Source organism: Oncorhynchus keta, chromosome 1 (assembly GCF_023373465.1).
Source record: "Oncorhynchus keta strain PuntledgeMale-10-30-2019 chromosome 1, Oket_V2, whole genome shotgun sequence".
NCBI lineage: Eukaryota > Metazoa > Chordata > Actinopteri > Salmoniformes > Salmonidae > Oncorhynchus > Oncorhynchus keta.
Genome location: NC_068421.1, coordinates 56319152 through 56334420, shown reverse-complemented (window position 1 = coordinate 56334420; position 15269 = coordinate 56319152). Strand labels below are relative to the sequence as shown.

The 15269-nt window shown below is 41.5% G+C and overlaps 1 protein-coding gene across 3 annotated transcripts in view; it reads left to right on the top strand.

Moving 5' to 3' along the window:
* Nucleotides 1-15269, top strand: part of LOC118388619 (ankyrin repeat domain-containing protein 13C-like) — an 84968-nt gene that overhangs the window by 34370 nt on the left and 35329 nt on the right. For all 3 annotated transcript variants that reach the window (XM_052528553.1, XM_052528552.1, XM_052528554.1), the window contains one exon: nucleotides 5058-5162. In XM_052528553.1, coding sequence (XP_052384513.1) covers nucleotides 5058-5162 — 105 coding nt within the window. The remainder of the gene's footprint in view (nucleotides 1-5057; nucleotides 5163-15269) is intronic.

The window sequence follows — 15269 nt, the reverse complement described above, 5'->3', positions numbered from 1 at the left end:
ATTTTTCATTACAACATGTGGAGCCTCAAAAACAAAAATGTAGCTATTAGCTAGGCAAGCTATTGTATTTTGAGACTTAAAATCAAAGCAAAGAGGTTTTGTGGTTGGAATTGCAGTATGTATTTTGTTTGAGAATGTAGACTAGTGGTGGGGAGTCTACTTCAAAATATTCGATTCCGCGACTCCTTGCCCTTCAACTCCCATTTCTGGGTGTCAACCTTCTCCTAAGATTCAGTATTTTTGCAATGGGGGAGACTAGTTGCTGTAGTCTACTTCGAGAACACAAACTCTCACATCTTTCACAGCAAAGAGAGAGCTAGCAACTCCAACCACAGGAGTCGGAGTCTACTCCAAAAATCCTGGAGTCGTGCACCACTAATTTAAACTTCCGCTAGCATCTTTTGACTGACTGGTTTTGTCGGGAAAAACAAAACACATGTGCTTAATGTGTGCTTGGCAACCAGATACCAACTGTTCTGTGGGGAGAAAAAAAGTTATAGAGTTCCAATATTTGGATAATTGTTGTGATTGGAGGATACGTTGTGAGGCTTATCGAATTAGGATCAACCCCTCTGTTTACCGCGATCTCATTATTTATAGAATGTTGGCAATGACAAGGAGTGGCAAGGATTGGATGACAATGCCTCCATCCACAGATCATGAGTGATCCCTGAATGGTTTGATGAGCATGAAAACAATGTGAACCATATGCCATGGCCATTACCAGATCTCAACCCAATTGAACACTTATATGGGAGATTCTAGAGTGGTGCCTGAGACTGTGTTTTCCACCACCATCAACAAAACACCAAATTGTGGCATTTCTTGTGGAAGAATGGTGTCGCATCCCCCCAGTAGAGTTCCAGACACTTGTAGAATCTGTGACAAGGCGCATTTAATTTGTTCTGGGTTGTGGCCCAACATGCTATTAAGACACTTTATGTTGCCGTTTCCTTTACTTTGGCAATTAACTGTAAATCAGAGGCATTCGCTGTGAGTGCATCAGTACGACTTTCTCATCGTCTGGGTTTGGCCGGGGTAGGCCGTCATTGTAAATAAGAATTTGTTCTTAACTGACTTGCCTAGTTTTAAAAAAAAAAACATTTAAATAAAAAATATATATAAAAATTGTGTGGAAGACACAACCTCTAGAAATACAAACTGTGTGTTTGATGGATGTGCCGGGGAGGAGAATTTCCCATTCTCATGACTAAGGGAGGAATGTCTTGGGCATTTTCTGTGACGTTTGGCAGAGTAACAAGGCAGAAGGCAGAGTTGATTGAAAGAGATTAAACTTGGGTTCAATTAGTTGAGTAACAGGTTTGTCTGGTTGACACATGTGCCCAGGATATTACTGTTCCACACAGAAGAGCATCCATGTGACCTTTCTTCAATTATTAGAGTCATCCATTGTAGCAGGTTGCCAAACAAGGAGTGATGAAAGTCCCAGTTCCTGCCCATGAAACACCTGGCCTATATATTTTCCATTCAGCGGATTGTTGACAATTTCCGCATTTGACCTGCTTGTTTGGTGCTATAAATGGCATTAGCCAAAAAACATAGTTGCATAGAAGCCACTATTTTAATTAGAGATGTCACTGCTATATTGACAGTCGGAACAACGGGCTCCATTTTCTCTCTCTATTGTTGTTGACAAGTTGCCCAACCCAGGAAGTAGAGAACGTATGTTATTCACGTGCTGCTTCCTGTATAAATATAGACAATGTGGGGGTTTGGGCTGTTGTATCGTCCCATCAGAGTACACATTAATTGATGTCTGTTTATTTCCTGGCCTAGGATATGTTCTGGTCAAGTCAGAGATCAAAAAATCTAATTTCCTACAGACTTCATCCCGCTGGGCAAAAACTGGTTGAATCCACATTGTTTCCATGTTATTTCAAATGCCAAAAAAATCTATGTGATGATGTTGAATCAACATGGAAAACTGACTGGATTTGCAAAAAGTCATTCATGTAAGGGATCTTGTCTTTATTCCGCCTAACGTTGAACCTAAATACAATGACAAGGAGAGCCTTTTTGTTGTTGTTGATTTCACGTTGAATTCATTAGTTGTAAACCCAAGCAAATGCAAATCAAAGCTAGACGCTGAACTGACGTCTGTGCCCAGTGGGATGGTTGTTTGACGTTGTATATGTTGTTTGTGTTATGGCTCATCGGAAGGGATCCTAGCTTTAAAGTTCTAAGCCTGTATGAATGCATGAGGTCATGTGGTTTAACGGAACAGTTCTGGGTCATCCCACAAAATGAGTCCCTTTAGGGTAGTTCAACTTGGTAAAAAAAAAAAACATTCACTTAATTTGAACATTTTTCACGACGGACACGTTCTACTTAATGAAAAAAACATGTTTTCCCCATTTTAAGAGCTTAAATAAAGAATGGATTATAGTAAGTGCCTATTAAAGGGGAATACATTCCGGAAATTTGTCTATGTGCCTAAACCTCTTTGACTCATTGTTGGACTGTCTGTCACAGTGCGCACCTCTCTCACTCAGGGAGAGTGGAGGCAGAGCTAGAGCCTGATATGTCACAAGGTTATGTTACTGCAACGCTAGGTAGAACTTTGTGGAATAATGCAAATCTACGGGAAAATGTTGTCACAGCGATCATACTAAATTCTGGAAGCCCAATCGGTTGTGAGATATGGCATATGCATTTTATGTGATAAATGTCACAATTTTGAACTTTTGTGAGATCTGTGCCTTTACACGGAGGAAACAGCAGCCCACCGGCTTACTGCTCATGGGACAACACACGCACGAGGGAACTCCTCATAAACACAACACACTAGGAAGTTTTCAAAATGCATCAGACTTTAGCACATCACCCAACACAACACTCCTTTTACTACATTGTCAGAAGCACCATCAGAATGTTGGTAGAGGCCTATTTCATTTCTCTCTTTCCAATGCATTTATCTGGAAACCAAGCAGATATGCTGTGTGCTAAAGATGGCATTGTAGACACACAAATACATTAAAAGATCATTGTCGATCTGATCAGAAACATTGTACTCGCAATCTTTATCTCCTAAGTGGTGTTGCTGTTTTTTGTTCTAATATTTGAATATATTGCTCAAAAGCTATAAGGGGAGGGCTCTAGCTCTGCCCCAGCTCTCTCTGAGTGACAGAGGTGCGTACTGTGATAGACCGTCCAATAGTAAGTCAAGAAGGTTTAGGGCACTTAGACAAATTTCCGAAATATGCAATTATTCCTCTTTAAGTGCCAAATAAAGTAGCAGGGTTGACTGTAACAGGGTTGACAAGTTCATTTTAAATCAGCCATAAATCCCCTTGTGATAGGGGGAGTGGACCTTTGTTGTATGCAACAGGGAAGGGCAATTGAATTCAAGCTTCACAAAAATGTTAAAACATTTCCAGCATGTCTATCTATGGGTAACAGGATTGAGGTGTTCTGTTCGACCCACTCAATTTGCCACCACAAAACACCAGAAAATTGCCAAAAAGAGTAGAACCAACTCACCTGCTTTTACGCTATGATTTAACTATTAGATGTGCAATGTTTATTTTGATCATTATAATAAAAATGAATAGTTTCACTGGTGGCGTGTATTCATGGATGCCAAGGGAAGCCAGATTTCCCCCAAAAAAAAAAGATTTAGCAGGAAAAAATGTTTTTTAAACATTTGAAATAATTTATCTTTCGTCTCTCAGTGTTTCATACATTTAATTCAATTCGCAATAGGCTGAATGTATCTCACCGGAGACAGCATCAGAGCGAGCAAAACAGCACCTCTCTGTCTCTGTATGTGTAGAGCATCTATTTCGGTCTTCAGAAATGACTTTGTTGAAGCAACAAAATAACTAGGGCTTTACATGGATGGTGAAAACCTGGAGAAACTTTGGGGTTAAGTGGGTTAAACTCTTCCAAGAAGTTACAAAGACTGCACAGAGGGACATGCTGAATTCTGACACATTACCAAGTCTTTATTCATATAAACATGATGTATTGAATTGTCAATGTGGTCTCTACATTAAATAGCACTTCATTAAATATACAGGCTTTTAAAATTCAATATTGGTGCACAATTTCTACTTAAAATACCAAAGGGACTCAAAACGGACTCATTTCGTGGAACGACCCTTCTATTTCCATCCCATTCTTACTCCCTATCTGACCCTCCACTATTCTTAGGTTTAGATGAATGATTCTCGACTGCTACAAAGCATTTGTCTCCTTTATTATTGGACATGAAAACTGGTACACAGAAAGAGAGAGCCTCACAGTGGAATGTATGACAGTACATCCAAATCAAATAAAATCAAATGTATTTATATAGCCCTTCGTACATCAGCTGATATCTCAAAGTGCTGTACAGAAACCCAGCCTAAAACCCCAAACAGCAAACAATGCAGGTGTAAAAGCACGTTTATAAAATCAGAATGAAATAGTCGGATTGGGATACAATCATATGAGGCCTTTTCGTATGTCTATGTGACCAAAATGTTGCATTTTGTAAGTAAATATATGAATTTGAAGATAATTCTATTTGAAGTGAAGCATACACAATGTCTCACTTTATTGCAAAATTCCATTTCTGGAAGCTTTCCCTGGAGAAGGGAAGTTAAAAGTCTAAATTAGAGCCTGTTCCGACATGGGCATGGTGTCAGGTTGGAGATAAAATAGCTTCCAGGGCCTCTTTTGTCTGTTTGATGGGAAAGCTCAGTGGAGTTTGAATGAAATACTTCACAGCAGAGGGCTGGTGGAACGTTTTTGGTGGGAAACACGGTGTACTGTTGACTTGTCATTCTTTGCTCGTTTCAGACTTCAGGCTATGAAGAAACCATTACAAATAACACAGTTATTAAAGATTTTGGAGGTCAATAATTTAGTGTATTTTCCATGCTTGACCCTTGTCTCCTCTAGTCGGTCTACACTGGGTCATGTAGCAGCGCAAATCAGATTAACCATTGACAAATTGTCAGTTAACCAACAAGGCAGTGCTCTCTCCCACTAGCTCTGTCTCTCTCTCTGAAATAAGTAAATGACTGGTTCTATCTTGTCTCTTTTTCCCACAGAGTGTGCCCATCTGCTGCTGGCCCACAATGCACCAGTGAAGGTGAAGAACGCTCAGGGATGGAGTCCCCTCGCCGAAGCCATCAGCTACGGAGAGCGACAAATGAGTAAGCAACTACTCCCTGACTCATATACTGGCACTATTGTCACTGTACTGAGACCATAAATCCTGACCAGAATTGTTCCCCCTATCATAGAAGGGGGTGGGTGGGCCTAGCCAACACACCAATGTCTATTGCCTTCCTAATGAAATGTATTTGGCCTCAGTTGGTTTCCATGAAGGATTTTGGTATCAGAAGTGCACCTTTTCTTGAGGGCCCCACCTGTGTGGGAGAGAAAACAACAAGTAGGGGGAAACACTGTGCCACTTCCGATCAACAGATGCTTTGTGCTTTCCTCCACATGGCTCTCAGAGTGGGCACCAAGCCGTCCTCTTTCTCTGTCAGAGAGGCGGAAATTCCTCAAGGATCTCAGGCTTTTGTGTTCAGATGAAAAAATAATACATTAGAAAATGCAAGCCTCTCTCTCTGCCCTGTGTGTCCCACAGGCATGACCTGGCAGTATTACAGTGCCTGCAGAAAGTATTCGTACACCTTGACTTATTCCACATTTGGTTGTGTTACAGCCTGAATTTTTCTCAGCCATCTGAGTCTGAGTCTTTCTGGGTAAGTCTCTAAGAACTTTCCACACCTGGATTGTGCAACATTTGTCCATTATTATTTTCAAAATTCTTCCAGCTCTGTCAAATTGGCTGTTGATCATTGCTAGACAACACTTTTCAGGTCTTGCCTTAGATTTTCAAGTAAATTTAAGTCAAAACTGTAACTTGGCCACTCAGGAAAATGTACTGTCTTATTGGTAAGCAACTCCAGTGTAGATTTAGCCTTGTGTATTAGGTTATTGTACTGCTGAAAGGTCAATTCATCTCCCAGTGTCTGGTGGAAAGCAGACTGAACCAGGTTTTCCTCTGGGTTTTTGCCTGTGCTTAGCTCCATTCCATTTATTTTTTATCCAGAAAATCTCCCCTGTCCTTAACAATTATAAGCATATCCATAACATGATGCAGCCACCACTAGGCTAGAAAATATGGAGCGTGGTACTCAGTAATGTGCTGTATTGGATTTGCTCCAAACACAACACTTTGTATTCAGGACTAAAAGTTCATTGCTTTGCCATTTTTTTTGCAGTACTACTTTAGTGCCTTGTTGCAAACAGGATACATGTTTTGGGACTTTTCTATTCTCAATAGGCTTCCTTCTTTTCACTCTGTCGAAAAGGCTAGTATTGTGGAGTAATTACAATGTTTTTGATCAGTTCTCAGTTTTCTCCTATCACAGCCATTAAACTCTGTAACTGTTTTAAAGTCACCATTGGCCTCATGGTGAAATCCCTAAGCGGTTTCCTTCCTCTCCGGCAACTGAGTTAGGTAGAACGCCTGCATCGTCGTAGTGACTGGGTGTATGGCTACACCCTCCAAAGTGTAATTAATAACTTCACCATGCTCAAAGGGATATTCAATGTATGTTTTTATTTTAACCCATCTACCAATAGGTGCCTTTCTTTACGAGGCATTGGGAAACCTCTCTGGTCTTTGTGGTTGAATCTGTTTTTGAAATTCACTGCTCGGTTGAGGGTTCTTATACATACTGTAATTGTATGTGTGGGGTACAGAGATGAGGTAGTCATTCAAAAAGTCATGTTAAACACTATTATTGCACATAGAGTGAGTCCATACAACTTATTTTGTGGTTTGTAATTGCACATTTTTACTCCTGAACTTGTTTAGGCTTGCATATTTTCAAAGGGGTTGACTAATTTAATCGAGACATTTCCGCTTTTCATTTCTTAACATAATTCCACTTTGACATAATGGGGTATTATGGGTAGGCCAGTGACCAAAAGTCCCAATTTTATACATTTAAAAATTCAGGTTGTAAACCAACAGCGTTTCTAAAAAAAAAGTCAAGGGGTGTGAATACTTTCTAAAGGCACTGTATGCCAATCCCCCAAGCTTGTAGAGATATTTCTGTCTCATCATCCTGACCACATATTTGTATTTTTATTTCCAACCTCTGTCCGGTTGCAAAGCAGTGAAGTGCCTATGTTGTCACCCTGGTCCTACTCTTGGCTTGTGAATCAAAGTAGATTCCTATAAATGGGGAGAGGAACTGAACTGGTCTTCCATTTTGAAGAGGTCTTTTGACACCCTTGGTCATGTTGGCTGTGGGAATAGGAAAACTGGGGAAAACAAGTGTTTTTTTCTTTCTCCAAACTGATTCAGCTTCACACGGGTGACACAGATTGGGACTGCATTCTGTCACTTTGACTTCATTCTGTCACTCTGACCGAGGCCAACCGCCAGCCACTGTTATGGACCATACTCAGCACAAAGGGAGCTTTTGAAGTGTTAAAGCGAGTGAGAGACAGAGGCAGGTGTCCATAATGGAACATTGCACTCAAAAAGGGACTAGAATGACGTATCTTTTGAAAGGTGTTCCTCTTTCTTCCCCTTATTTCATTTGGCTGTCCATCACTGTCTCTCTAGCCTTGTGAACTTTTGCTTGTCAGAATAATGATAGCTGAGTTAGCAGAAGCATCCATTTACTCTCTGACTGACCTTTCTAACTCTTCAAGAACACACCCTCTATGGCCGCTTTGATGTCTTTTGGGTGTGTAAGAAGCCAGAGGTTTTGTATACTCCTGACTGTACAACTATGAGAGGAGGAGTGTGCTTTTATGGATTTATTTGGGTCTTTGGTTGCGCTGCAGACAATGCCCTGTGGTATGAACCAGGGTACACCATGGCTGACCTCTGTAGTCTGTACTTAACATGGCTACCCAGCATCCATTTGGTCTGTGTGACTTAGTAACTGTTTCAAAGGAGAGGCACTCTCATTCATTTTAAAAACAGATTATTTTTTTAATAAATTCTAGAATGAAATAATCAACTAGGTCCACCAGTTTTGAAAGGAGCAAAAATTGCACATCTTTTTCGACATTACTATGATGTTCGGCTACACTTTGACTTGTGTTGGTCGATGCACGCACCTACCAGTGGTGGAAAAAGTACTCAATTGTCATACTTTAAAGTAAAAGTAAAGATACCTTAATAGAAAGTGACTCAAGTAAAAGTTAAGGTGCCCCAGTAAAATACTACCTGAGTAAAAGTATCTGGTTTTAAATGTACTTAAGTAGAGTGGTGGAAAAAGTCATCCATTGTCATACTTGAGTAGAAGTGAAAAGTCAAAGTAAATGCTATACATCAAATTGTATATGTTAAGCAAACCAGATGGCAGGATATTTTTATTTACGGACATCCAGGGCACACTCCAACACTCAGATATCATTTACAAACGCAGTATTTGTGTTTAGTGAGATCAGAGGCAGTCGGGATGACAACACGTTATATTGATAGGTGCGTATTTCTGACGATATTGCTGTCCTGCCTAGGCATTCAAAGTTTAACTAGTACTTTTGGGTGTCAGGAAGAATGTATGTGAGTAAAAAGTACATATTTTCTTTAGAAATGTAGTGGAGTAAAAGTTGTAAAAAATATAAATAGTAAAGTATAGATACCCAAATAAAACTATTTAAGTAGTACTTCAAAGTATTTTTTACTTAGTTCATTTACACCACTGGTACCTACCTTCTGACTCACTAACGGTCTATTTTCAAGGCATCATGGGGCATTGTTATCACACTGATATACTCGCTTAAATGAATCACTTTCATTCCTGGCAGTTGACTCCTGGGAATGTTACACATTGTAAATGATTACAGTAGCTCATAATCCTGGCCCTGTGATATCAAATCAAATCAAATGTATTTATATAGCCCTTCGTACATCAGCTGATATCTCAAAGTGCTGTACAGAAACCCAGCCTAAAACCCCAAACAGCAAACAATGCAGGTGTAAAAGCACGGTTTATATAGCCCTTCGTACATCAGAACTGATATCTCAAAGTGCTTATAATAATAAGGAAGAAACCAGAGAGGAACCGGCTGGCAGAACAGTTGAAACTGGAGCAGCAGCACAGCCAGGTGGACTGGGGACAGCAAGGAGCCATCATGTCAGGTAGTCCTGGGGCACGGTCCTAGGGCTCAGGTCCTCCGAGAGAGAGAGAGAAAGAGAGAATTAGAGAGAGCATATGTGGGGTGGCCAGTCCTCTTCTGGCTGTGCCGGGTGGAGATTATAACAGAACGTGGCCAAGATGTTCAAATGTTCATAAATGACCAGCATGGTTGAATAATAGTAAGGCAGAACAGTTGAAACTGGAGCAGCAGCATGGCCAGGTGGACTGGGGACAGCAAGGAGTCATCATGTCAGGTAGTCCTGGGACATGGTCCTAGGGCCCAGGCCAGTTGAAACTGGAGCAGCAGCATGGCCAGGTGGACTGGGGACAGCAAGGAGTCATCATGTCAGGTAGTCCTGGGGCATGGTCCTAGGGCTCAGGTCCTCCGAGAGAGAGAAAGAAAGAGAGAAGGAGAGAATTAGAGAACGCACACTTAGATTCACACAGGACACCGAATAGGACAGGAGAAGTACTCCAGATATAACAAACTGACCCTAGCCCCCGACACATAAACTACTGCAGCATAAATACTGGAGGCTGAGACAGGAGGGGTCAGGAGACACTGTGGCCCCATCCGAGGACACCCCGGACAGGGCCAAACAGGAAGGATATAACCCCACCCACTTTGCCAAATCACAGCCCCCACACCACTAGAGGGATATCTTCAACCACCAACTACCATCCTGAGACAAGGCCGAGTACAGCCCACAAAGATCTCCGCCACGGTACAACCCAAGGGGGGGGGGGCAACCCAGACAGGCCGACCACAACAGTGAATCAACCCACCCAGGTGACGCACCCCCCCCAGGGACGGCACGAGAGAGCCCCAGCAAGCCAGTGACTCAGCCCCGTAACAGGGTTAGAGGCAGAGAATCCCAGTGGAAAGAGGGGAACCGGCCAGGCAGAGACAGCAAGGGCGGTTCGTTGCTCCAGAGCCTTTCCGTTCACCTTCCCACTCCTGGGCCAGACTACACTCAATCATATGACCCACTGAAGAGATGAGTCTTCAGTAAAGACTTAAAGGTTGAGACCGAGTTTGCGTCTCTGACATGGGTAGGCAGACCGTTCCATAAAAATGGAGCTCTATAGGAGAAAGCCCTGCCTCCAGCTGTTTGCTTAGAAATTCTAGGGACAATTAGGAGGCCTGCGTCTTGTGACCGTAGCGTACGTGTAGGTATGTACGGCAGGACCAAATCAGAGAGGTAGGTAGGAGCAAGCCCATGTAATGCTTTGTAGGTTAGCAGTAAAACCTTAAAATCAGCCCTTGCTTTGACAGGAAGCCAGTGTAGAGAGGCTAGCACTGGAGTAATATGATCAAATTTTTTGGTTCTAGTCAGGATTCTAGCAGCCGTATTTAGCACTAACTGAAGTTTATTTAGTGCTTTATCCGGGTAGCCGGAAAATAGAGCATTGCAGTAGTCTAACCTAGAAGTGACAAAAGCATGGATTAATTTTTCTGCATCATTTTTGGACAGAAAGTTTCTGATTTTTGCAATGTTACGTAGATGGAAAAAAGCTGTCCTCGAAATGGTCTTGATATGTTCTTCAAAAGAGAGATCAGGGTCCAGAGTAACGCCGAGGTCCTTCACAGTTTTATTTGAGACGACTGTACAACCATTAAGATTAATTGTCAGATTCAACAGAAGATCTCTTTGTTTCTTGGGACCTAGAACAAGCATCTCTGTTTTGTCCGAGTTTAATAGTAGAAAGTTTGCAGCCATCCACTTCCTTATGTCTGAAACACATGCTTCTAGCGAGGGCAATTTTGGGGCTTCACCATGTTTCATTGAAATGTACAGCTGTGTGTCATCCACATAGCAGTGAAAGTTTACATTATGTTTTCGAATAACATCCCCAAGAGGTAAAATATATAGTGAAAACAATAGTGGTCCTAAAACAGAACCTTGAGGAACACCGAAATTTACAGTTGATTTGTCAGAGGACAAACCATTCACAGAGACAAACTGATATCTTTCCGACAGATAAGACCTAAACCAGGCCAGAACATGTCCGTGTAGACCAATTTGGGTTTCCAATCTCTCCAAAAGAATGTGGTGATCGATGGTATCAAAAGCAGCACTAAGGTCTAGGAGCACGAGGACAGATGCAGAGCCTCGGTCCGATGCCATTAAAATGTCATTTACCACCTTCACAAGTGCCGTCTCAGTGCTATGATGGGGTCTAAAACCAGACTGAAGCATTTCGTATACATTGTTTGTCTTCAGGAAGGCAGTGAGTTGCTGCGCAACAGCCTTCTCTAAAATTTTTGAGAGGAATGGAAGATTCGATATAGGCCGATAGTTTTTTATATTTTCTGGGTCAAGGTTTGGCTTTTTCAAGAGAGGCTTTATTACTGCCACTTTTAGTGAGTTTGGTACACATCCAGTGGATAGAGAGCCGTTTATTATGTTCAACATAGCAGGAAGCCAAGCACAGGAAGCAGCTCTTTCAGTAGTTTAGTTGGAATAGGGTCCAGTATACAGCTTGAAGGTTTAGAGGCCATGATTATTTTCATCATTGTGTCAAGAGATATAGTACTAAAACACTTGAGCGTCTCTCTTGATCCTAGGTCCTGGCAGAGTTGTGCAGACTCAGGACAACTGAGGTTTGGAGGAATACGCAGGTTTAAAGAGGAGTCCGTAATTTGCTTTCTAATAATCATAATCTTTTCCTCAAAGAAGTTCATGAATTTATCACTGCTAAAGTGAAAGTCATCCTCTCTTGGGGAATGCTGCTTTTTAGTTAGCTTTGCCACAGTATCAAAAAAGGAATTTCGGATTGTTCTTATTTTCCTCAATTAAGTTAGAAAAATAGGATGATCGAGCAGCAGTAAGGGCTCTTCGGTACTGCACGGTACCGTCCTTCCAAGCTAGTCGGAAGACTTCCAGTTTGGTGTGGCGCCATTTCCGTTCCAATTTTCTGGAAGCTTGCTTCAGAGCTCGGGTATTTTCTGTGTACCAGGGAGCTAGTTTCTTATGAGACATTTTTTTAGTTTTTAGGGGTGCAACTGCATCGAGGGTATTGCGCAAGGTTAAATTGAGATCCTCAGTTAGGTGGTTAACGGATTTTTGTCCTCTGGCGTCCTTGGGTAGGCAGAGGGAGTCTGGAAGGGCATCAAGGAATCTTTGTGTTGTCTGTGAATTTATAGCACGACTTTTGATGTTCCTTGGTTGGGGTCTGAGCAGATTATTTGTTGCAATTGCAAACGTAATAAAATGGTGGTCCGATAGTCCAGGATTATGAGGAAAAACATTAAGATCCACAACATTTATTCCATGGGACAAAACTAGGTCCAGCGTATGACTGTGACAGTGAGTGGGTCCAGAGACATGTTGGACAAAACCCACTGAGTCGATGATGGCTCCAAAAGCCTTTTGGAGTGGGTCTGTGGACTTTTCCATGTGAATATTAAAGTCACCAAAGATTAGAATATTATCTGCAATGACTACAAGGTCCGATAGGAATTCAGGGAACTCAGTGAGAAACGCTGTATATGGCCCAGGAGGCCTGTAAACAGTAGCTATAAAAAGTGATTGATATATAATAAATAATATTGAGTAGGCTGCATAGATTTCATGACTAGAAGCTCAAAAGACGAAAACGTCATTTTTTTTTTTTTTGTAAATTGAAATTTGCTATCGTAAATGTTAGCAACACCTCCGCCTTTGCGGGATGCACGGGGGATATGGTCACTAGTGTAGCCAGGAGGTGAGGCCTCATTTAACACAGTAAATTCATCAGGCTTAAGCCATGTTTCAGTCAGGCCAATCACATCAAGATTATGATCAGTGATTAGTTCATTGACTATAATTGCCTTTCAAGTAAGGGATCTAACATTAAGTAGTCCTATTTTGAGATGTGAGGTATCATGATCTCTTTCAGTAATGACAGGAATGGAGGTGGTCTTTATCCTAGTGAGATTGCTAAGGCGAACACCGCCATGTTTAGTTTTGCCCAATCTAGGTCGAGGCACAGACACGTCTCAATGGTGATAGCTGAGCTGACTACACTGACTATGCTAGTGGCAGACTCCACTATGCTGGCAGGCTGGCTAATAGCCTGCTGCCTGGCCTGCACCCTATTTCATTGTGGAGCTAGAGGAGTTAGAGCCCTGTCTATGTTGGCAGATAAGATGAGAGCACCCCTCCAGCTAGGATGGAGTCCGTCACTCCTCAGCAGGTCAGGCTTGGTCCTGTTTGTGGGTGAGTCCCAGAAAGAGGGCCAATTATCTACAAATTCTATCTTTTGGGAGGGGCAGAAAAGAGTTTTCAACCAGCGATTGAGTTGTGAGACTCTGCTGTAGAGCTCATCACTCCCCCTAACTGGGAGGGGGCCAGAGACAATTACTCGATGCCGACACATCTTTCTAGCTGATATGCACGCAGAAGCTATGTTGCGCTTGGTGATCTCTGACTGTTTCATCCTAACATCGTTGGTGCCGACGTTATGACCTGGTAGGAGAGTAGCACTGAAGGAAACAGTGGCTGCTTTCCCTATTCAGTAATATAAAATGGAGTCGGTAGTTAACATGGTTCGCCAAGAAAGCATTGCCCAGTGTTTCTGAAACATTAGCAGGTTCAGCACTTTTCTGGATCTGGTAGGGAAGTGGGAGCTGTCTGTGTGAGGATGGAAACATCTGAGTGAATGAGGCCGCTGAAAGATGCTGATATCACACTTTTCCAGGAAGTACTGGTCTGGTCTTTATAGAGGTTCTAAAATCCCGTATTCAAAGTGCCCTTTCTGATTTCTAAAAAGACAAGACCAGTACTCTGCCCTACAAAGGCAAAACGCAGTAACTACATTTTTCAGACTGATATCAGGCTTTATAGTATATGTTTTATCTTGTGATAAAGTGTCCTTGTTCAATTATGCTCAGTTTCAGTGAAAATATAGTGTAAAATGTGCAGTAGCTTCAAAATCCAAGTAATCCGTTATCCGCTCTGCCATACAAAGGCAACAAGCAGTAACTACACAAACAGTGAAACTGAGAAAAATGTTTTTAAAGTTTACTAGCTGTCCAGCCAAATATGGTGTAGGTAGATAAGTGATAATGCACTGATGTATTATCTTATTATGAAGTACATTTTTATGCATATCAACAATGACTACTGATTTGACCTATGACCTCTAAAATAATAAATTACCATTCCAGGCTGTATCACAACCGGCCGTGATTGGGAATCCCATAGGGCGGTGTACAATTGGCCCCGCGTCGTCTGGATTAGTGTTTGGCCGGGTTAGGCCATCATTGTTAATAAGAATTTGTTCTTAACTGATTTGTCTAGTTAAATAAAGGTAAAAAAAAATGAAATAAGTCAAACAGAAAAACACAAGAAAATTGGGAAAACATATTAAGATTGTAAATACTGCACAAAGTAGTATAAGTATAAACATTCATTCATCATGAAATAGTCCTTACCTTATGGCGAAAAATGCTTAAGGGTTACTACAATACAACATAAAAACATGAAAACATAACTACATAAAACCATTAAATACAGTTGGAATATAGTTAGAACTGTCAAACAGAAAAACAACAAGACAGTTGAAAAAACACATTTAGATTGTAGATACTGCACTTTGCCTTTGTATTACCCATATAGTTGTTTAAGGTCATACAAAGGTGCAGTATTTGCATTTTAGGGGCCATAGATTAAATCAGTGGTTATGGTTTATATGCATACAAATGACTTTATAATAAGATGATACATCAGTGAATTATCACTTGTCTACCTACAACATATTTGTCTGGCTAACCCCAAAGATGTAACGCCATTTTTCTCAGTTTCACTGTTGGCGTAGTTACTGCATTTTGCCATCAAATCAAATGTTATTGGTTGCATACCCATATGCTTGTGTTCCTAGCTCCAACAGTGCACAATGCACAACAGTAACAATACACACATTTTATTTTTGGCGACGAGTATGAAGCGAGGGCCAAACAACGAGAGCGTACAGGTCGCAATGGTGGGTAGTGTATGGGGCTTTGGTGACAAAATGGATGGCACTGTGATCGACTACATCCAGTTTGTTGAGTAGAGTGTTGGAGGCTATTTTATAGATGACATCACCAAAGTCGAGGATCGGTAGGATGGTCAGTTTTATGAGGGTATGTTTGGCAGCATGAGTGAAGGATGCTTT